Source organism: Triturus cristatus, chromosome 5_1 (genome assembly GCF_964204655.1).
Source record: "Triturus cristatus chromosome 5_1, aTriCri1.1, whole genome shotgun sequence".
In the NCBI taxonomy this organism is placed as follows: Eukaryota; Metazoa; Chordata; class Amphibia; order Caudata; family Salamandridae; genus Triturus; species Triturus cristatus.
Genome location: NC_140587.1, coordinates 801,692,588 through 801,716,721, shown reverse-complemented (window position 1 = coordinate 801,716,721; position 24,134 = coordinate 801,692,588). Strand labels below are relative to the sequence as shown.

Here is a 24,134-nt window from a genome sequence, read left to right as displayed (position 1 = left end):
GAGACGCCCTCCTCGAAGGCAATGACCTCCGGTGGCATCAAGGATGTTGGAGGAAAAAAATTTCATGCGTAGTGTGGGTGTTATCTTCCTCAGGTTTGTCTTTGTCCATAAAGAAGGTTTTTATCCAAATTTTGTGGAAAAATTTGCTCAATTCACAATGTAACTGGAATTTGTCCAGATATCTAGTGGGTACAAACCCAAGGCCTTTATCCAAGATAGAAATGTCCTCCTTAGTCCCGTGTCGCACTGGTGCTGGGATATTGCCTCTGGTTTGGCTGCGGCTACTCACAGATGGCCTCTCGTCGTCCCATTGTACCTTCTTGTTCATGTTGTTGCCTCTTCCTCGTTTTCCTCTTCTACCGCTCTGTCCTAAAAAACGATTTTGATTGTAATTTGGTTGGAAGAAGGGTCCCCCTTGGTAGTGAGGGGGTCCTTGGAAAGGTACTGAGCCGAATGGACCTGGCCATGGGTATAATTGTGGGGGTGGGTAACCTTGATTGAAGTTCCCTCTTCTTGATCTTCTCGATCTGCCCCTCCAGCTTTTGTTAGAGCCATCACTGGACCACCTGTCCTGTTCTGAGTCAGAATCATTAGACTCTTCACGGTACGATGATCCTGAATCTGAATTTTCTTGGCCTTTATAATCTTCTTTGATATAGGGGTAGACTTTCTCATTAGCACCTTTTTTCAAGTCTTTTTGTAATTTATTGATTTTGCTCTGCATCAGATAGTCTTTGTGTCCCCCAATCTCTTTATTAACCTCCTCTAGTTTTTTCTTGAAGATGGTGATTTTTATTTCGGTCATGAGTGCGTCCTCACTGGTTTTGATCTTATTTAAGAGAGCCTTAGACAGACGTTTAGCGGTGTTTATAATAAGGATTAACCAATCGCGCGAGCATCGCCACACGATTAGTGACCATTCTTTTTTGAAAAGCGGATCATCCAGGAATAACCTGGGAGCATTAGTAACCAAGAGGCCCGTAGGTGCTGCGTTCCCCCGCAGGTACTCCGTCATTATCGCTCCATGGAGCAGGATTTTCATCTGGTTAGGTTTAAGTTCTTTTAACTCGTCCCAGTTCTGTGCTTGGTTAAGACTCTGGTTAATATTTGTGTCTGGTAATAGTGACGGTGCAGCCAGCATGGCAGACCACAGAAAAGTACCCCTCTGGTACATGAATTGTATCAGTGATTCATAATCGATGAACCATGATACAACATAAATGGGAAGTCCCTATGTGAAGCTAGAGTTGGTAACCCACTGGACGGTGGGGAAAGGAAACTAGTCCATTTGTATTATTTGTGGTTTACCGTTAACATACGGGAGGGTGTACTCCTTCTTGAGAGTTCCTCTCGGCACTTGCCGTGTAAAGAGAGGGGTCCCTCTCTCTCTTTATACCATTTTGTGCATTACTTATACTAGTTGTCATGCTGTGTGTAACCAAGTTATCCTGCCATTTATATACTAGTGGCAGCCAGTACGGTATGGGGGTGGTGAGGGATTGGGGAGGGAGGAGTTGAATTTTTTAAAAAAATTCACTTACCTGATCTTGCCGCTTCTCTCTGTCTCCTCCACGTTGTGTCTCTTCTAGGAAGCACCCAGACTCCCCACAGCCAATCACAACGCTGCCATGCAATGCAAAACACGTGGTACTGTGTAGGGTACCAATAGGACCTCAACCTGAGTGTGCATTTGGCTAAGAGATGTGTCTCTTGCAGGAGCAATACATCTACTTATTTATGTCACAGGTGTTTAGTTAGGGCCCCATGTTTCATGAGAAAGATCATACCTTGAATATTAAGAGTAAAAATAGATAATGTGATAATTTTACAGACTGATAAGAACATGCTGATAGCAGCTGGTCAGTTGTAGATGGTTCAAAATTGGCTATTCTCTTCATCAGAATCAACAGACGACATAGGTCTACATGTGGTGGAGGGGAAATGGCGATACAGTATGCATAGTGTCGAGTGAAGAATGAAGCAACTGTGGAATTATTTTGCAAACAAAGAGAAGTGCAAAATAAACTGTAAAAGACTGTTGAACAGTGAACAAAAAGCAGTTTCAAACATGGCGGATACAGGTCTAAAAGGAAGGAGGCGGAAAAAAGGTGGTGGGGCAGAATCCAGAAAAGCCTGTAGCATCCCTGCAGGCTAAGGTTTTGATGCTCAAAGGGGTCGGTTATGTGTAATCATGAATCAAATCGGGATACATGAATGAGTATGTACTACCTCTCTTCATGTCCCCCTCCCCCCAGCCCCCAAATGGCATGAAGGAAGGAAGAGAGGAAAGAAAGGGAAGGAAGAGAGGTAATTGTTGAGTCCCAGTGAAGGCGTAGGTGACTTCTGGTCCAAATGTGTGGGCGGCACCAGTATTTCTTGAAGAGGCCACTCGGATCTTGTCTGTCAGGTGTCATCTGCGTGACCGATGCTTTGTTTTATTGTTCTGTGGCATTATCCATTCCTCCTTTGCACTGCTGAGGAGGGATCAGGTGTCGATTCTCGGCTGTCAGTGGCTTGTTGTAGGCGAAGAAGTTCACAAGACTTTTGTGAGGTATTGGTCGAGTTCTGTTTACTGTCCTTCGTGAAACAGAGTTGAAAGCCACATCAGTAAGGGTTCTTCTGTCTCAAATGCATTGTTACATCCTTGAAGTTGCTGTGATGGGCTAAGATCACTGAGGAGATGTCCTGAAAGATTGAGAGTTGATCTCCCTCTGAACTGTATTGGTTCTTGGGATCTGGTTGCCGCCATAATGGATTCCTTGACTTTGAAGAAATTAACTTGTGTCAGAACATCTGGGACCAGGTTCCGTTTTTGCTGGAATGTAGAATAGACTCTGTGTGTGCGGTCAAGTTTAATTTCCGAGTTGATAAAACCAGTCCTGAGCATGTGCTTCCAGAGCAGCGTTGAAGACGTTTTTATCTAGACCACTGGTGTAAATGTTATTCTGCCATGACCTGTTTGTGTAATCCTCCATTTTCTCTTAAAGCCAAGTTCGTTGAGCTTCCATCTTGTCGAGTCGTCGAAGATCTGTCATCGTTGTTTGGAACCTGTTCGGCCAGGGAGATTTCAAGTTGGTCCAGTATGTTTTCAGCATTGTATATAGAGTGGGCGAGGTCAGAAATTGCTTTTTGGAAGTCTTGACGACAGTAGGATTTTTCTTTTTTAAATTTGGAGAGAAGGAGCTGAATATCGGCTTTTGTTGAAAGCAGTTTCAGGTCCTGTGGGCCAGTGCAGGGGCCTCCTGGCGAGACGAAGATGACTCTGAAGCTGGGGTCTGATCCTTATCTCCTCTAGCTTATTGGTGCAGTATCTCCTTCATGGATGCTGTTTTCCAGGCGTTGGATTTGTCAGATGCCATAGTGGCAGCTGTTATTTGATTGTCGAGTGGATGGCCTCATGAAATTTTTTTTTTTTATAGAATGGTGTTGTATCTTAGAGATAGGCGGCCGGAAGAGTCTCCCAAAGTGTTACTAGCATAATGTTGTCAGTATGCACTTAATATGGAGCTATGTAAAGGAGTGAACCCTACATGGAAGCTGACTAAGTGGGCCTGGAGCATTTCCCTCAACAGCGCTATCTGTAAGGTTGAGGTAAGCCCAATCTGTGGTCCTCACCCTCCACACAAAGTCCTCCAATGGTGGGAAGTATACAGATGTATTGCCTTGCTCTGGGTTGCGTAGTATCAGGTAAAGCTCAGGCTGTTACTCATCTGGGGCCCCCACAACCAGCGGGGCCTTCCACGGCGACTCCCCACACAGTGGTCATAGCTCGTTAAGTCCTTCCATGGTGCCCGTCTGCTTCTTACTCTGGGCTCGTTACGTCTCGAGCCACCGACGGAGCCCTCGTATCTCAGGTCCAACTCCTTTACAAGCAGAGGGCCAGGGATTGGATCAGGATGACCTGTGTTTTTCTTAAATGGGGAAGCAGTGGGATTCTTAAATAACCGACCACCTCAGGGCTTTCTAGGCCGGTATCAAGGGTGGATCGAGGGAGTGGGGTCCTCTCATTCATGTCCACACTGGGTAGCACTGACTCTGCTGCATTGTAAGCTCCTCCGGGATCCAAAGTCTGGAGCTCAGCAGAGAGACATGTTGCTCCAGCCCTGCCGTAACTACGCCCCCTTGATACAATTAACTCATTGACTAACAGGTTAGACCAAATGAAGGAATTATTGGACAAATACTGTGACCGCATAAACACCTTGTACCAACTCTCTCTTCTAAAATGAGTGAACTGCCAGAAAGCAGCTTCTGAAGTGTCCTTCTGCCAGAAAGTGACTTCTGAAGTGCTGTACAACACCTCCTAATCTTGCATCTCCATGGCGGTCTCACCCTACCGCATGGCCTTCCAGACTCCACACTAGTACACCTTAAGGGAACACTACATGCTGGTACCTGTATTGCCAGGTATTTAATTTCAATGCTTCTGCTATTCTTTGCACATCAGCATCACAAAAAGGGCACCCCACATGCTGCAACACATCTCTTCTAGGGCCTGAGTAAACATGATCACGTTATCTCCATTGGCTCCTCTTGCAGGCCTGCACCATCTTTAAAATCATCTGCATCATTTACAAAGCCTTCACGACCAGCACCATCGCTTATCTTGCAGACATGCTTTCCATCTCTGGTGGGTCTCAGCACACTCGCAGTCAAGACTTTTTCAGGCTATAGACTAAGCAGTGTGAAAACTAAAAAACAAGACTGCAGACCTTTTATTTTATGCACCGAACAACACCCCTGTATCATCAGGAATGCCCCAAAGCTTCTCCAATTGAGGAAGGAGTTTAAGCCTCACTTTAAAGAACACTACATCACAATGTATTAATTGTTCTCAACCCAGCTACCTCTCCTATCACTCGTTGGCTTTATGCTTGTTTTTGACCCTGTGAAGCACTCTGTTTTGACTAGGGTTATGCTATAGAAATACCAAAGACATACACACATACATAGATACCCCGAAACAGCTTATCTCAGATGCTGAAAATGACACCAAAGAGCAAAACGAAATATTACTGCATATGGAAGAAGTGCTTGAGCTCATTAGTCTAAAAAGTTATACTCCGAAGCCCACTCCGGCAGGAATATTCTGCACATCCTGGGGATGCAAGAGGCCACATATAAGAAAAAGATGGATCATGACATTGAATAAATGCTCAAGAACCTCTTTGATTAATCGGCGTTCACCCTCATATTCTCGGTGAATAGAACGGAGGCTGCACCCTGGTATACTGGCACTGCCAATAATAGTTTGCCTTCTAAATTTCAAAGACCAAGACACAGTGCTAAGACATACTACAGACTAACATAGATTAGTTATATGGTGGGAACCCAATCTCCATCTGCTTGTATTGTACTGTAGCGGTCCACAAGACTAGACGGGAATTCCTTTCTCCCAATCAGAAGAGAGCTTCAAATATAAGACTTCCAAAACGCACATACCCGGCCAGAATTCAAGTAACAGTGAACAAAAAATCACTTGTCTTCTCTAAAACCTAGTTGGATGCAAGGTTTAAAAAAAAAGTATGTGTGACTGGACATCCTGCTCAGGTGATAGGAGTGGATGACTGCCCTGAGACGCAAATAAGCAATAATGAAAAAGGCGACTGACCTTACAATCCTTGTCACTAAGGTCCTCAAACAGCCTAATACACAGGATCCTAAAATGCTTCTCTGACTGAGTTACCTGATCCTCGTCTGAACTGTTCCGAGTTACACTGCCTACTACAAAAACTGACATGGCAGTACAGTGATGAAATCTTAATCTTGCCTGGATAATTTTCTTAGCTCGTTTCAGATGATTCGAATTTGATGCATAGTTATGCTGCTAATGATACTGTATCCTTTAATTCTTGCTGTTGTAATTTCCCCTTGGTCGGCTTCTCATTTCCAGGGAAGCTGTATGGCCTTTCTCTTTGGGTACCACAGGGTGGACCCAGTTTGTTCTTTGTATCCATTCAGCGGTCATCAGCTTACCATGCTGGGGAATGATGGCTGTATTGTTGGGATGGAATGTCATTTCATTGGACACGTTGAGATATTCAATATGGGTGAGAGGTGGGAAAATAGTGAAAGGCACAGATATTGTGAGTGCTTCTTGATTCTCCCATCCCACGGCAGCCATTCCTTGTGGACCTTGGCTCATTGACTCATAAAATGCTATACTTGTGACGCGTTAGGTGCTGGCATCTGCCACTTTTGTGATGCCTCCTTTCTGTAGTGTTTTCTTCCCTGTACCAGTCACCCACCTACTGCAGTGCTCTTATTATGTGGCATTGTCCCAAAGACGGAAAGGTCTACAAGCCCCGGTTTAAATGTCCCAAGAAGTGATGACGTACTGTGACTGGTTCAGTTTCTCATAGTGGTTTCAGTCTATAACTCCATACCATCTCTCTTTATAAGTATCTCCACTTCATTCAACACATCCAAGAAATTGGGCAACATCTGTGAAGATACACACTCAATAACGTGGCCGAATATACACGTCTTATATCGAGCTTTCTCCTAAGTAATTCATGCTACTTATATAGTTAAAAGAATCTCTGACCATAACCCACCGGAGCTGAGTCTCACCTGGTGCAGATCGTCAACTCCCATACCTACGTGGATATGACAACTTGCAGTTCTTGAGGATGTCCTGTTGAGATAAAAGATAAAGGAAATGATAGACTGCTTATTTAAGGAGAATGATGAAAATTGCCCCATCATCTTTAGTGAAGAGGGAAGCCTTTAAAGTTTACGATCTTGGATCTTGTGTTCAAGAAGTAGTGGGGGCTCATAAAAACATTGAACAGGAGCTTAAGGGGGTTAAATGTTCTCTCTCTTGAGATTAGAACAAATGACAGTCATGAATGATGGAAAATCAGAACCATGAATCCAGGCTAGAGAAAAGCATTCATTGTTGGTGGAAAGGTTGAGAGATATAGACCACATGCCTTGCGCAATAAAACTAACTCGGAAGGTGGTCAAAGAAAGTAGGTTATTCTTCTTGCTGGTATAACCCGCATTCTGATACTCCCATATTAGCCATTAAAAATAAAGCAGGGGCAATGAAGCGAGCTTTCCACAAATATTATAAAAAATTCCATATGAGCACTATATTCCCAAGCAATAGAGCAATTCTTGGAGGAAATAACATTATTACCACGGTTGCCCCCAACACAACTAGATACAATGGAGTCCATGCTATCTGATCAGGAATTAACTGCGGGTAAGACTTCTGGCTCTTACTCGCTTCCTGTGGATTTATGCACTATGTACGTAGTGCGTCTGACCCCCCCAGGTTGATGAAGGTATTTGAAACAGTGCTGGAAAGCGGCTACCTTCTTATCCCCAAGCGTGGGCGAGACTCCTTACATATAGCCTCTAATCAACCTCTGTATATCTTTAAAATATATTACAAGTTCCCCAGTAAAATATTGGTGCAAAAATTCCACCCCAACTTGCCAGCAATAATACACACAGCCCAAAGAGGGTTCATCCCAGGTCAGAGTACATCGCTGAACATTGGGGGGGGTCTGTTTAATATACTAGACAACACTCTCAATTAATGGTGGCAGTAGACCTGATTGTTGTTAGACCTAGAAAAGCCTTTGATACTGTTACATTGGTGTAATATGTTAAAAGCACTAGAAAATATTGACGATCGCACACCTGACAGCCACGCAGCCCACAAGGACGCCACTCGTAGACACCACCACCTCATCAGAATGGCCAAAAGATCCTCCTTCAAAAACAGACTGGACAACAACGCACATGACAGCAAAGAGCTCTTCAGCATCATGAAGGAACTCTCCAACCCCAACGCCAATGCCAACGACGTCCCGCCTTCACAAGAACTGTGCAACGCTCTGGCAACCTTCTTCCACCAGAAGATAGCAGACATCCACAACAGCTTCAACATACCGATGAACCCGACCGCGCCAGACTCCTCCCCCGCGAACACCACCTGGACCAACCACCTGACCTCCTGGACCAACATCAACAACGAAGAAACACGCAAGGTCATGAACTCCATCCACTCTGGAACACCGTCAGACACTTGCCCTCACCACGTGTTCAACAAAGCCGACGCAACCATCGCACCCCAACTACGGAAGGTCATCAACGCCTCCTTCGAGACAGCCACATTCCCAGACAACTGGAAGCACGCCGAAATCAACGCCCTCCTCAAGAAGTCCAAGGCGGACCCCAAGGACCTCAAGAACTTCCGACCCATCTCCCTCCTCCCGTTCCCGACGAAGGTCATCGAGAAAATCGTCAACGCGCAACTAACCCGCCACCTCGAAGACAACAACATCCTGGACCCGTCCCAGTCCGGGTTCAGACGAAACCACAGCACTGAAACAGCCCTCATCGCCGCCACAGATGACATCAGGCGACAACTCGACAACGGCGTAACTTCAGCCCTCATCCTCCTGGACCTTTCGGCCGCCTTCGACATGGTCTGCCATCGCACCCTAAAAACACGCCTTCAAGAAGCCAGGATCCATGAGAAAGCCCTCAACTGGACCACATCCTTCCTCTCCGGCAGAACCCAGAGAGTCCGACTCCCACCCTTCCTATCCGAAGCCACCGACCTCATCTGCGGCGTACCTGAGGGATCATCACTCAGCCCGATGCTGTTCAACATCTACATGGCCCGCCTCGCACAAGTAGCCTGTCAGCACAACCTCAACATCCTTTCCTACGCCGACGACACCCAGCTCATCCTCTCCCTCACCAAGGACCCGCACACCGCCAAACCGAACCTCCACGAGGGAAGGAAGGCCGTCGCCGAATGGATGCAGAGCAGCCGTCTGAAACTGAACTTGGACAAGACGGAGGTCCTCATCCTCGGATCCACCCCCTCGGCCTGGGACGACTCGTGGTGGCCTACAATGCTGGGAACGGCACCCACACCTACGACCACGTACGCAACCTCGGATTCGTCCTCGACTCCTCCCTCTCCATGTCGAAGCAGATCAACGCCATCTCCTCCTCCTGCTACAACACCCTCCGCATGCTCCGCAGGATCTACAAGTGGATCCCGTCCGAAACAAGGAGAACTGTTACACAGGCCCTCGTCAGCAGCAGGCTGGACTACGGCAACGCACTCTACGCAGGAATCCCAGCCAGACACCTGCATCGACTACAACGCATCCAAAATTCCTCCGCACGTCTGATCCTCGACGTACCCGCGACGCAGCCACATCACCCCCCACCTGAAAAACCTGCACTGGCTCCCCGTCGACAAGAGGATCACCTTCAAACTCCTCACCCACGCACACAAAACACTCCACAACACCGGACCAGCCTACCTGAACGACAGACTCCACTTCTACACCCCCACCCGCCAGCTCCGCTCCGCAAACCTCGCCCTCCCGGCCGTCCCCCGCATCCAACGAAAGACCACCGGCGGCAGATCATTCTCCTACCTCGCCGCCAAGACCTGGAACACCCTCCCCACCCACCTACGGCAGACCCAGGACCTGCTCACCTTCAGAAGACATCTCGAGACCTGGCTCTGCGAGCAGTAGCGGTTCCCCCCTCCCTTCAGTGCCTTGAGACCCTCACGGGTAAGTAGTGCGCTTTACAAATTCCTTGATTGATTGATTGATTGATTGATTGGAAGACAAATAATTTGTGAGTTGAGCTACTTTATGATCGACCAAGAACCAGAGTCGAAACGGTGAGCTGCATATCTGCTTCATACTTTGTCTGTAGGTGTATTAGGCAGGGCTGCCGACATCCTCCTGTCTATTCAGTTGAGCCTTTAGTGGTTCGGATGCGACATATGGGGGTGGAGTGGGGGCAAGCTCACTTTATATCCCTATATGCAGACAACTTGTTATATGTGAAAAACATCAATGCAGATCTGAGCTCAATTGCACACTCTGGACACCTTTCAGGAAATGTAGAAAGGTGCGGGGAGTTAACTGGAAGAGCAAGTGCTTTTCCATTAAACCCAACAGTGCCACAGCAGAGTAGACATTTGTGGAGGTGAGCTACACTTTCCTAGGCATCAACATTTATCACAAAGAGAATGATCGGCTGGAGGACAACTCGGACCCAGCCAAGTACTTCCTAGCTTCACAAATTGATTTTTAAATAACACTGCTGTTATCAACAATCAGCCAGATCACATTGGCTGCAATGATTGTACTACACCGATTGCTCTATTATTTTGTTAATTTACCCCTATTGATACCAGAGAAATTCTTTAGGAAATTGGATACCCTATTGGGAGACTTGGTATGGGTCTGTAGCAGTTGAAACATAACACTAGCAAAGTTAAAGTTGCAAACGGTTAGAAAAGGGTTTGGACTCCTGTTTCTGAGTGCAATTTGCTAGGGCCTTTATTGCCATGGGTTGCTTGCTAGTTGTCTGGACTGCATAACTCTGAAAAGGGTTTTCCGCCTTTATTACAGGAATACCAATTGCAAACAACAATCTTGTCTGGGACCTGGCAAACTAGGGAAATCTAATATGAACCAGTTTGGACTGTTTAAAGACCTGGTTCTCCCTGACAAAGTCACACTATCTGCACCAGCAATACTGCTTAAAGGTATCCCTGCACAAGATGGACCAATGACTACTGGCAACGTAAAATATTAATTGGGAGGAAGTAGGATTACAGTGGTGGGAAAACTGTTCAGAGACAACATGTCGGTGGAGTTCCAGACGCTAAAAGAGGAAAATAGCCTGCACGGGGGACACTTTTTATTTTTCACAAGAAAATAGTTTAATGCAATTTAAAAAAAGTGGAATGCCAACTTAAGCTAGCTGCCAACTCATTGTTATGCAAACTCTCCATACCATTGTAATTAGGAATAAACTAGTCAGTTGGTTCTATAAAGGGCAGTTGGAACACACCGGACCATCCTCAAATGTACTTGGAGACATATGGGAGACAGAGATAGGAGGGTTCAGTTACAAGATATGGGAAATGTACTGATTTACCCACATAACAATTCCTGTAACCCTTGTTTTAAATACACACAATAGAACATGTTGCACAGGGCTTACCTAACATCACTTAGGATAGGTGAAATATACACAGGAGCAGCCTCAGACTGCCTTCAGAGCCACTGTGAACGAGTAGGGATTAACCATTTAATATGGGATTGTCTGGAGTTGGATAAGTTCTGGAACGGTGTGACACCAGATATTACTAAGATCACCGGCCGCTTAGATCTTGATTAGGTCTTTATCATGTACAGGGCTGCTTACTGGGGTTATTGCTTCACCCTAAATGGGACAAAGTGGGGTCGAGATTTATTAGCTTGATCCACTACTAGCTAAGGAAACTATCACAATCCATTTTAACGCCCTGAGGCCTCTCCATCTAGCAGGCTGGAGGAACACTTTAATCACTGTGCTGAAGCAGAAATTCCCCCCACCCATCAAATCTTTGCTTAAAACACCTCTTCAGTAGCTGCAATTTCAAATGATGACCCTCACAAATTACTTAGGAGACCTATTTTCAATTCAAATAGGAACTGGCACTAGCGTAAACCAGAAAGTAGGATTAAAAAGAAGACCTCCACATGACCCCCTCTCAGCCGCCTAGACACCCACAGCAAGATGATTCCCACAGTGATCATATGCACTGTCTCCCTGTTCCACCTCAAATTCCCATCCTCATTCTTTGTTAACCTTTTGACTACAAGGGTTTCTCCCCCCACTCACACACACACACTGCTAGGCCCTTTTTTGGATGTTAGGATAGATTACGTTTAAACCTTCATAACGTTATTTCCACAACAGATATCCACGCCAAGTCTGATTTTTTTTCCCCAACATCTTGGGGATTCTAAATGTTTCTGGGGTTTGTAGATTCTGTTGGAGGAAATTGAGAACATCATCAAAATATACTTCATTTTTGTTTTTTGGAGGGGAAAAATGTTGTGCAAGAAAGCATGTTTTTTTCCTTCTAAAAATGGCATTAACGAAAGGCTTGCTGTGCTAGGATCATCATTGTCCTAGCTGTTAGGACAGAAAATTCCTCTGCATGGTAACCGATGTGCACCCCTGCCCTAAGTGCATCAACTCCACTCATGTCTGGATCCCTAATGCTAATTTCTGTTGTCATAGGCAAGTACTGATCATGCGTATGTGCCATGACATATGCCTGTTTCATAGATTGTTTGTCTTGTTGGCCCAGGAGGGGCGCCCAAAACGCTACCTTCATAATGGCGAATTAAGCCTTTACCAGGAATTAACCCCACGAGCACCATGGTGGCAGCATACTGTGTAGTGATCAGAAGGAGTGAACAGGTCCTCTTTAACCTCTGCGACTGTAGTGAGGCCTACAGCCTCAAAGTTCCCCCTGCTGTGTGCTTAACTCACCGCATGGCCTACATCGGTTTGATGTGGAGTGCTCCGCAGCGCATGAGTTGTGTGTCTGTCTGCGCTGGGTGTATGTATGCCTGGGAAGGGTACAATATAGTGATAATTCAGTACTTGGAAGTGCATACATTTTGACTGCATGTGCTGGGTGTATGTGTGCCTGTGAGCGACATTGTACATGAAGTATATAGTGCTTTGCAGTGCGTGCGTGTTAAATGCATGTACTGGGTGTATGTGTGTCTATGAGTGGTACAGTACATGAAGGATACAGTGCTGTGCAGTGTATCTATGTTAAATGTATGTGCTGTGTGTGCATGTGTGCCTACAAATGGTACAATACATGGCAGACTATGGGTTCCATTTCGGGAGACCCAGGGCTGCATGGTGAAACATGAGGACAGACAGATTTGTGTATTGCTGCATTCCTGTAAGGGGGTGGGATATACAGGAGAAGGGAGAGCCAGGCTTCCCCTGTACACTTCATAGGGTGCTCTTTTTATTCAGAGAGAGGTCATGAGAAAGGGGCCCAGGCACATCCCAGGAAGGAGATAAGAGAGTCATAAAGGGTTGGGGGCCCTGGGCTAACCATTTGATACGCATATCACTATGGCTGACATCCAGCTTTGCACTCTGTTCACTCCCATGGCTCGTGTTGTGGGGCTATCAGTTTTGGAGTCGCTCCTTTTGTGACAGACTGCTTTCATGTTCTTGGTCAAAGATGCTATGATGTTTTATAAGGGTACTTTACAACCATACTTAAAAGATATAAAAGCAAAACACTAGAAATTGGAGGCTGAAGCTAAGATTAGGTCAAGTGCTTGCTTTTATCAAATGGGGATTTAATATCATGGAGCATGTAAAGAAGTGCTAGACTGAGGATACTTATCCCTTGCGTAAACAATATAACTTGTTTTTGTGTCGTCTATTTGAACAAGAAAGAAGACAAGTTTATTGACGGTCTTTAGAGAGCTCCAGATACAATTCCCCCGGGGCTTACTATTAACCATAATAGCATTCAGTAAGGTAAGATTAGGTTATTGAATTGGCACATTCTTGTAAGCAATGAAGAATAGCTTAGCCTAACAGGCAGAACTGGTATGTTAATGTAGTTTTAATGATCATGTTGCCAAACAAATCCCTTTTAATACACACATTGCACTTTCGGTCACTATAACTTTATATTGTGTGTATTTATTGTCTTGTACATAATACACACGGTCACATTGTTGATTTTCTTGCTGCAGTGCCTTTGAATAAAAAAGGAGATTGCTATTATGTGTCTGAGTTCTCTTGTCCCGATGGCCTCATAACGTGCAATGGTATGCTACACAACTTGATATGAAGCACAAATGAATCTTACACAAACCCACCCGGATGACGCTCCCCTCTAATACTTCACACTCACCCTGGAGTGACTAGGTTCCTATCCCCGCTGCTCCGGGGCCTGCACCTATGCCGTATGTCCACCCGCATAGTCGTACCCCGGCCAGGGGTTCCCAATGCGCTGCGTCACCAGTTACCTTACGGACCACATGTGATGTAGTCTGGCTGACCCTTCTCTGATAGTCCATGACTGCCCCCTAGTTTCCTCCCCCCCCCCTCCCTGGTTTGTTTTTTATAGTATGGTAAACACCTGTTACATTGCGCATAACTGCAGTGAAGGTTATTATAAATGTTACGATTGATTTCACCTGATTGGAAAACATGTACTTAACGATATTGCCATCCAACGCTGATATGTAACGAAAGTACTAACAAATGCCAATAAAAACAAGTTTAAAAGAAAAAAAAAAAAAAATGAAGCACAAATGAATCTTTGACCTTGTTTGATCGAACTATGGGGCAAGTGATCTAGAATCAATGCTGTTTAAAAATGAACTATTCTGAAAGTGACAATCTAAAATCTGTGCTAAATGTTCCTGTTGCAATATGGGCATGTAGCGCTTCATGTAACCCTGGACTATAATCATAGGTTCTCTGTTGATGATGAGACCAAATTGTCAGTTTCTTGTAACGGCCTTGAAACTTTGTCTTAATAATATATATAAAAGTTTGTTGAGTGCTCACTGTTATGCTAGAAATTCATCAGATCCTTGACGGTTATAATAAGAATATGGGCTAGGGGTTTGGATTTGAATCTGTTGCACACATGTATAATAACTTATGGGGGGTTTGTGTTTCTACCATGTTACTTTCCTGTTAAGAGGCTACTGGATTGTAGTTATTTTATATATTGTTCTAGATTACCATGATGTCTCTAATTCTACTTATCTATATCCATTGGGAAGTATAGTGGAGGATAATTGTTTGAAGATTTTTTGTATGAGATTTTTAAGACTATGTATTAGCAAATTGATTAACTTAGAGATAAAACGTTTAATAAAGTATTCGTACTACTTAAGTGATGTTCGTGTGCCTCAAACCAAACAATAAACTAAACTTGAATCACTACTGGATGACAGGGTCCCCTACCTAAGCAATTAGAACTTCAAAACAAAGCCAACAAATACCGAGCCTAGCATACGTCCAATAGATGCACAATTAAAAAAAATATTTTATCTAATTAAAAATTATGCAAAAAATGTCACTTTAATTTTAACTGTAAGGTTGGTGTTTTTAAAAATTTAGTTTTAAAAGATGACGTGATATGCTAGATTCTAGCATTTCACTTTCTTTTTGCTATCTTTGTGTCAGTGAATACCAGTGCTTCAGTTGAGGCCTCCAATAATCCATGCTAGATTCCATGTTCTGTACTTGCACTGGTCCACTAAATCAAGATAAGTGTACCAACTAAATTTTTTACCTCCAGTGTAAAATTCCTTCACATTTACAGAGCATTTTAAACTATTATGTTTGTAATTTAGATATTTGTTAATGTGCATATACTTTACTAATCTGCTCATATTACTTCATTGCCAAAGCAGTGGCTTACCCCCTGAGTAGGTGTTGTGAAACCCAGGTTAAGAACTGCTGCTATAACATGTTTCTCAAAGATTGACATGAGAGCAAACAGCGAGGCCTTAAATAAAGAAAGAGAAAAATAGGGTGCTATAGACAAAATACTCTAGAAATGCATTTTCCATTTTCCACAAAGCCATAATTGTGGCTGAGCATATGTTTTATGACAGGAAAATTACTAAAGACACAAAGTCTAGCCCAGAATCTGTCCACACAATGAAGAATTTAACATGTTATGTGCATTTGAAAACTATGCATTTCCCTTTAATTGACCTTTATTACAAGCTAGGTCAGTTCTTTGTGTAGAGTGTAGACAGTACAAAATATAAGGGAGGCGCTTTCTGTGACTTTAAGCCTGTTTCCCTCCCTCTGGTTGGTCTTTTCAAGTTATCCCAACCAGAGGGAGGATCAGTAAAAAGATGTAACTCCATTTGAAGACAGTCTATAAAAATGTAATCCAGTTTTCACACCATATTTTTAAAATGGCTGTAGGTCTCAAAAGAGGTTGAGGGGAGACTTCCTAGCAGGTCTACTTTACTCTGGGGCGGCATAAGTGCCCGATATCTATTAGACACACAACTCCACCTTGAGCCCCATGCATTCATGCAGCTAAACCTGAGTGAACATTTGTTCAGTGAGAAAAGCCTTTCTTATGTTGGCACTTCCACTAAGAGGTAGTTAGTGAGTATCCAGCCATCAACTATCCAGCCATCAACTATCCATCTCAATCACTGATTTTCCCCTTCTAGACCATGTAGCTTCCCATCGATTTCCCCCCCAAATCTTTGTGGCCGCTCTTTGTTCTGGTAAATATTTCTATTAAGTTGGATACACTGGTTCATTGTCTCATTAGTTTGTTTATGGATGGAAGCCCAACAGCTCTATGTTTAAGCCTAATGTCTCCTTTGATCAAAATGTGCAGGTTATTGATGCTTGGGGTATCTGATGGCCTCCATTTCTGAGTAGATTCACAAAGGTATTTTTGGATCAGGTGCCATCATCCAGTTACGAGATCTTGAAATAGATGTCAACCCAAGAACATATAAATTGAACCACTCCTAAACCAAATGATAAACAATCTAGATTTAGTGTAAAAAACATAAGAAGAGAGTGGTGGCCTACCTTTGCCCATTGCATGCAACCTTTTTGGCATATAATACAATATGTACAGACATTTCTACTGTATCGTGTTTGTACAAATATCACTCACATCTCTCAAGGGACTCCCAGTTCAATATTTTTGTTTTTAAAGGGCATTTGACTGTATTGCCTTTATTACTGATCTTCATGATCTCAAATTTCTGCTTATATTAAGCTTCCCAGTTTGTATCGTGCAACAAACTGAGCAACTTTGAACTCTGGAAAAAAACAAGGAAAGTTGCTGTCTTCCACAGCACTTTGGAGGATGGAGCTGAAATTCAAATATTCACAATTCCTTTCTCTATGGGATGTTATGGTGTTATGGAGGAAAGTGGCACAGACTAACAGCTTTAAATGCATTTTCTTTTGGGAATATTGTTAATATTTGTGCAGGTTGCACTAAGATTAGTTTCTCTTTAATGCTAACTTGTTCCTTATTAATTTCCCTTTAAAGAAACGGAAACGACGGTGCTGTGCTCTAAATCAGGGTGAAATGGATGCACTTGAGTACCACTTAAAAGTAAGTTCCAACAAGAATTTAATAAATTACGTTTTTACTCCCTTAATTCAATTTATATTTCATACTCCTATAATGTATTATGCTTTCTTTGTCATTGCAAAGGCATTTCTATTCCTCTTACATGTATTCTCTTTGGAAAAGTTTAATTTCAAGAGTTTGTTTTGATAGGTACGTTTGCAGACTGGAGCTTAAGGTGCAGCTCTGCAAAGAATGATGTATGAATGTGTCAAAAGCTAATTGCCAAAGGAAAAACAGGTTGTATGATGATGCCTCGCAAACCGGAACGCATGCTATCTCCCCGCTGTTTTTACATCGCAAAAGGCATTACTTCGCACGCATTTACTGCGCATGCTGTTCCCACGCGATTGTAGTGTCTCGGCTGTGTTTTGCCATTGCAACGCAGTTGGTTAAATCGTCTCCCGTTACAACGTCTTTTTTTAAGTCAATTAACTCCTTGGGACGGGATGTTTGTAAACCTGGGGTTTTAGGGTGTATCTTTTCTGCACTTTTACGAATAGCATTAGTTATGTATTTGATAGCATATGGCAATCAATAGTGAATTGCGAGCAGTATTTTTTTTTATTTACTGTGTGAATCAGTAGCATATATTTGCAAAAATGTTATCTTTCCTGCACTTTTACGAACAGCATTATTTATGTGTTCTGTAGCCTATGGAAATCAATAGTGGCAATCAATAGTGAATTTCGAGCAGTATTTCTGTATTAGATAGCATATATTTGTAAAAATCGTTTATTTTCAAAAAGAGTATATGTTTTAATTGTTTACGAATATTATTGAGGATTAGCATTTTAGTAAAGCCAATCAATATAATGGGGAGCCCACTGATGGCTGTGCTTTCAAACAGCGGTTGTGTGCGTGAGCTCTCAGGCACACAACCGACAAGGCCATCTGCGGCTGAGGAGGCGGAAAACAGGGATGTGGCGCTGCGTTTCGTAAATGATGAATAAAAAGGGAAGAAGTAAAACGCGCTGCCCACAAAATTAATGAACGGCATCCCCGAATGCAGAAAACATGTGAACCAAAGGAATTACACTGCCACTACTAATTAACCCTGTATGGAGACAAGAGGATGGCGATGACAGTATGGACCACACAGAAGATTGTGATCTTGCGCAATAAGACAGACCACACAAATTTGACTTAGCAAAAAAGGTCACTTTATTACGACAGGTAGCCAAGAACACACTTATTGAGACAATATACATAACATCAAAATGCTTCCCAACATTTTTGCCTTAAACAAGTCCAAAAATACCCCAACCAAAATTTACTATAAAATACCCCATGTACTGCCCAATGGCATCATTTCCTTTTTGACCATTTTGGTTTACCTGTCCAGCTTTTCTTCCACCCTCCCCCCGCCTCAGAGGGAAGGATAAGCCCGCTCCAGACTATCCGAACCCTCAAAAAAACGCCTAAAAACACACACATGAAATGAAACAAACTGTCACCTGTCCTATCGTGACTTAAGATCAAATTTTTTTTTTTTTTTTTTTATCTTTTTATTTTTTATATACATTAGCAGAAAAAAGGGGGTGGGAGGGAGGGTCACAAAAAACAACCGCCTCGTTTCCTCAGCCACTAGTTTCCCGCCCAACCGCCTTCCTAACGTGCGAACTTTCATAAGCCCCGCCCCCTGCCTAACTACGTATCTCGCTGCGTGGTCTGTACCATCGCGCGAATCGTCCCAACGGTGATAACGAGGCCCTTGGTAGCCAATCCGAAAACCTTCTTTAAAACCCCAAAACAATTTGGACGCAGCTTCATAGTCAGGATAAACTTCCAACCAAGGCATCAAACGCATCAGTTTAATTGGGGTATGAGCCCTTTGACATAAGTTGAGGGAATCCCCCGCCACCCCTTGGAAAACTCCCTGAACCCCCTTGAGGCTGTTTAGCGAAGCAGTGGGTGATGGCATGTCTACTGCCACATTGTGCTTAAACCTACAGAATTGCCTGATGCATGAGCCCCGATTAAAATTCCAGCAGGCACCTGGCGTCGGCAAGTGTCCCCTACCTGCAACCCCCACCCCAACTGGAGCGGGGCGAGGCAGAAAGGGCCGATATATAATTGGCAGACCACTTGCAGTATGCATCGACACAAGCGGCTGAGCAGAGGACATCTACTGCAACCAAAGCTCTTGATCTACCTCACCCCACGGTTTATCTTTAAACATACTGATCCTAGCTCTAAATTCTTCATCGTAATTAAGCCATGCATAGCCCCCAAATTGCAAGTGTGCCTTACGAATGGTGTCCATATATTTAAACAAGGAAATAGCCCTGTCCGGATACCTCTCACAATACACGCTAGCATATATCAAAAAGGCCGCAGTCCAATTTTCTATAGACTTTGGGACCCTGGGCCGCCTAGAAAGCTCCCATTCCTCTTCCTTGGACCCTTCTCTGGCTTGGATGTCCCTATGAAGGAGTTTAAAAACGTCGACAAATTCATGCAGCCAAATCCTGTTCTTGGTGGTAACTGACATCTGTATACCTAATGGCATGGCAAGACCCATATAGGGAAGCTTCTGCCGAGTCTTAGCAGTAACCTTCACCTGTCCTGAACCAGTCGGACTAACCTCAGCAACCCCACTACCCAAAAAAGACAATTTGCTGGAACTATCCGCATTACCAGAAATAGCTGTTCGAAAAGCCTTGTCCCTTGTATCCCCACCAAAACCAACACCCAACACATTAGACGCATTTGACTCGTCCACCCCCACCGAGCCCGGCGTAAGTTTGCCTACCAAAGGTTGTGACCAAGCAGCCCACCAATGAGGCTTACCTGACGTTAGTTGTGCAGCACGCTTCTGGAATTCCTGAGGATCATCACGACGCCGATAATCGCGATTCCGCTCTTGATCCAACGTGAAATCCGCACTTGACTTCTGTAAGACACTAGAAGAATTTATTGCCCCCGCACCCTTTGGAGGCACGAAAGGAACATGTTCGGAACAAAAACCATTACCCTCAAGATCCTTTTCTTGAATCCCATCTTCAGTACCATCATCATAACCCAGACCTCGAATACCATGCACCTCTGAAAATTCCAATACATCCCTGCTTGTACTTGGCATTTCGCCATCACCCGCCCCACCATCGTAAAACTCCCAATTGGTCACAGGCCTCCGCTAGACCAAGATCCGCACCTGATCCGCTTAATGAAGATGACACGTTACCAAAAGCCGAAACCTGCTTCTGAAATGCTTTACAAGGAAAAACTTGAGCTGCCTGCTGGCCTGTATAACTTACCGCCTCCTCGCCGCTCGTGCCAGAATGAGATAACTTACCATGACCAGAGACATGATTAGAACCATCCACCTCCGACGAGTTAGGAACAGCATGCTCAACCCAAACCCATTGACCACGTTGAGGACCAAACGGAGAATCAAAATCCATCTGCGGGTGACAAGGAGGGGGGCGAGATGCCGGGAAAATGGAGACAATGTCTGAAGGGTTAATAACAGTATCTTCTTGCAAAGGCCCAGCATCTTCTAATGACCTCTGTTCAACTACAGCCATGGCCTCTGAAACATCCTCACCCAAAGGGAAACAAGAAGGAGTAACCTGCCCCAAGTCAACTGTTGATGTATGAGCGAAACCACCTTTAGCCCCAGGGGGGCCTCTAGGTAAAGGGGACACCCCAGAAACTGATAACCGCTTACCAAAATAGGCTCCCTTCACTAGGCGCTCCCCATAAGCCTCAGCAGGGATGGAAAAAGAAGACCTTTCTTGTAAAACCTCCTCTCCCCCCCCACTATCGCTAGGATAGTCCACCAAAGCTGCAGAGCGTCCAAATGGCAAAACAGGGGGAGCAATGTCAATATTCTAGCCAGAAATGTTACCGGGTCTGTTCAAGCAGAACTCTGTGTCCATCAAAGACGACCGTTTTGCAGGAGAAGGGGACTCAATAAACATAACATCGGCACCCTCACTAGACATTCCCCTCCCCTTCCCACCTTTACCTCTGAGTGATGATGTAGGCAAGCTTCTTGAAACGGCGCCGCCCCTGGCGCTGACGCGACGACGAGCTCGTCCCACACGAGTCACTGAGACCGCTCCCGACTTCCTCACCGTGACTGATGGTGCAGAGGCGCAGCGCGCTGTCAGGAGCCGGGAATGGGCACTCCGACGAGCAGACCTGCCGCGTTGTTCCTTATTCGAAAAAGGAGCGAGTTCATTGCTGGTGGCAATCTCCTGCACACGGCCCTTGACAGGAAGACAAGCTAACACCCTTCGCCGCCACTCTCTTCGGGCGCCTCACAGCTGATGACATTAAGGCGGGAACACCCGGGGCCAGTAAGTCCACACGGCCTGCCTCATACAGAACACGGAGCGCATTCTGGACAGCTGGGCTGTCAGCCATGACAAACTTCTCCAGTGAAAAACAGACTATATAACTCAAATGAGGCAAAACGTCACAAAAAACAACCGCCTCGTTTCCTTAGCCACTAGTTTCCCGCCCAACCGCCTTCCTAACGTGCCAACTTTCATAAGCCCCGCCCCCTGCCTAACTACGTATCTCGCTGCGTGGTCTGTACCATCGCGCGAATCGTCCCAGGGGGACACCCGGCTCGCGCCAAGGTCCCCCCGGGTCCCAATCTGTGCACATTAATTTGGGATATTTGCACCATACAGTACACAATACAGCAACTGTAGAGCAGGCATGTAACGGACACACAGCAACAGGGAAGCCGGAGGAATAGTTTATCCATTCCCATAACTCACCTTGGTTCTAAGACCAGCAATCCATCCAGCTCCACAGTACCACAGAGAATTTTTGAAAAGTGATTGCTCAAAATGTCCAGCACTGTTAAACAATTTAGTTGAGGGCAGGCTACACCAAGACGAATTTACAGCAATATATACCGGACAGTATCCGGAAGCTGTGTTACCTTTGAAGCGAAAAAGCTTAAATGAACAAGGTACTTTGATACACTGCGCTTATGCGCAGCACGCCAAGAACCTGATCACAGACGAAACGCCAGTGCCTCCTCCCATACCACCCACATATGAATGGGACACATCTAATTTTTGCTTCCAGGATGCAGATTTAACCTCTTGGGACGATGCCAGGATTTGAACGCATTGCAGTATGCCATCGATAAACTGTGCCAGTGGAAAACATTACTGAATTCCCTGACAACCCCACAGGTATAGCAAACATTAGCAACTCCTGTCCATGCCTTCCGTCCCTGCCACCAACATATTATAAATGTGTTACCTTAACGTGACCCAACTATAAATAATAACCAACTATAAATAATAACGTTACCTTCCGTCCATGCCACCTTCCGTAATAACGTAATTGTCCATGCAACCTTTGACTATAAATAATAACGTTACCATCCGTCCATCATGCCACCTTCTGCCCATGCCTTCCATCCATGCCACCTTCCGTTCCGCGTTCTTTCCGTCCATGCCACCTTCACAGTGCCACCTTCCGTAATAACGTTATTGCACCTTAACGTGACCCAACTATAAATAATAACCAACTATAAATAATAACGTTACCTTCCGTCCATGCCACCTTCCGTAATAACGTTCTTGTCCATGCAACCTTTGACTATAAATAATAACGTTACCTTCCGTTCATCATGCCACCTTCTGTCCATGCCTTCCGTCCAGGTCACCTTCCGTTCCGCGATTTTTCCGTCCATGCCAGCTATCATTTTTACAGCGTGAGCATGCGTTGTAATTGCATGCGATGGAATTGTCAGTGCGCAGTTATAGCATGCGCTGTGAAGGAATGCGAACTAAAGTACCCTGCGATGTAAAAGTTGCGTTGCAATGGCACCGCGTCTAATTGCCATCATTGTAATGGGTGTTTCCCGAAAAACATATTATTAAATGTCTAAAAAAAGAATGAAAAATGTCCTACCTATCGTAACGCAAAGTTTCAATTCCATTAAGGACTCGAAGGCAAGGATTATGCTTGTCCTTTCTTCATTTTTATTACAGCAGCCATGTTAACTAGTAAACATCAAACCACAAACAACACTTCATTTCCCATGAACAGTAGGGAAGAAATTGAAGTCCATCAAGAACAGTCCAATATCCAATCCGGGATCACTGCCTAGTATAATCCGTCCTGTCCCCTGTCAGTTGCCCTCTTTCTTCCTGCGATCAGGCCACCCTCGAAAGCTACTCCGTCCTGTTTTGACTAACCCTGGGCGTAGTTCGCGAAGTAGCACTTCGCGAAGCTACGCAAAGTGCACTTCGCACTACGCGAGCTACGCGTAGCACTTCGCGAACTGCGTAGTACCTTGTTCGCACTGTGCCAGATGTGGTTTTCAATGATTACACAGCGGACAAGCAACCGGCACTGTGCAATCATTGAAAATGGCATCTTGCACAGTGCGAGCTGTAGTTTTCTGCTGCTCGAGTAGATTTTTACTCGAGCGGCAGCTTTCTCAACGTGAACTGGTAGATTCTCATCGCAAGCGGTCGTGAGCATACGCGACCACTCGCAATGAGAAACCTGACCTCCTCGCGTTGGGAATCTCGCCGGGAGGTTTATTTTCCATACTTGCGATCGCCAACTTGATGTTGCTCATCGCGAACAAGGAAAAAGTATCGCCGGGATGTCATTTTGCTTGCTCGCGGTCGCCAACTTGACGTTGAGGACCGTGAGCAAGCAAAAAATGACCGCAGCACTACGCAACACTACGCTACGCGTGTTCGCACTGTGCTACATGCAATTCGCGTAGTGCGAAGTAGCGCGAACTTCGCAAACTACGCGAGCGTAGCGTAGTGCTTTGCCCAGGCTTAGTTTTGACACATCTTGTCCTGGAATATAGAGAGCACTGATGAAGACACCATGAACAATCTCTATCGACCACAAACAATCGAAGTTTAGTACAATAAAAAAAGTTCAGATACTGAAAATCACAACAACAACATAAACACCCTGAGTATATCTGAAACGCTTTACTTACTCTCATACATGTCTCGAACCCTTGGATGGGTTGACGCATGCATGCAGGTGGGTTGGTTCTCGCCTCCGAGTCCTTAATAAAATTGAAACTTTCCCTTACGATAGCTAGGAAATTTTTCATTCTATGTCGGGACTCGGAGGTGAGGATTATGCTGGTTCAAAGCGTGTCCAACACCAGAGCTGCAGTGGAGGAGACTGGTTTAAAATAGAACCTCTAGAATGTTGA

At 44.7% G+C, this 24,134-nt stretch overlaps 1 protein-coding gene across 2 annotated transcripts in view; it reads left to right on the top strand.

The window, feature by feature from the left end:
* The window catches only part of METTL4 (methyltransferase 4, N6-adenosine), a 284,442-nt gene that overhangs the window by 70,926 nt on the left and 189,382 nt on the right, over positions 1-24,134 (top strand). For both annotated transcript variants that reach the window (XM_085605820.1, XM_085605821.1), the window contains exon 2: positions 16,883-16,948. In XM_085605820.1, the coding sequence (XP_085461946.1) occupies positions 16,883-16,948 (66 nt within the window). The remainder of the gene's footprint in view (positions 1-16,882; positions 16,949-24,134) is intronic.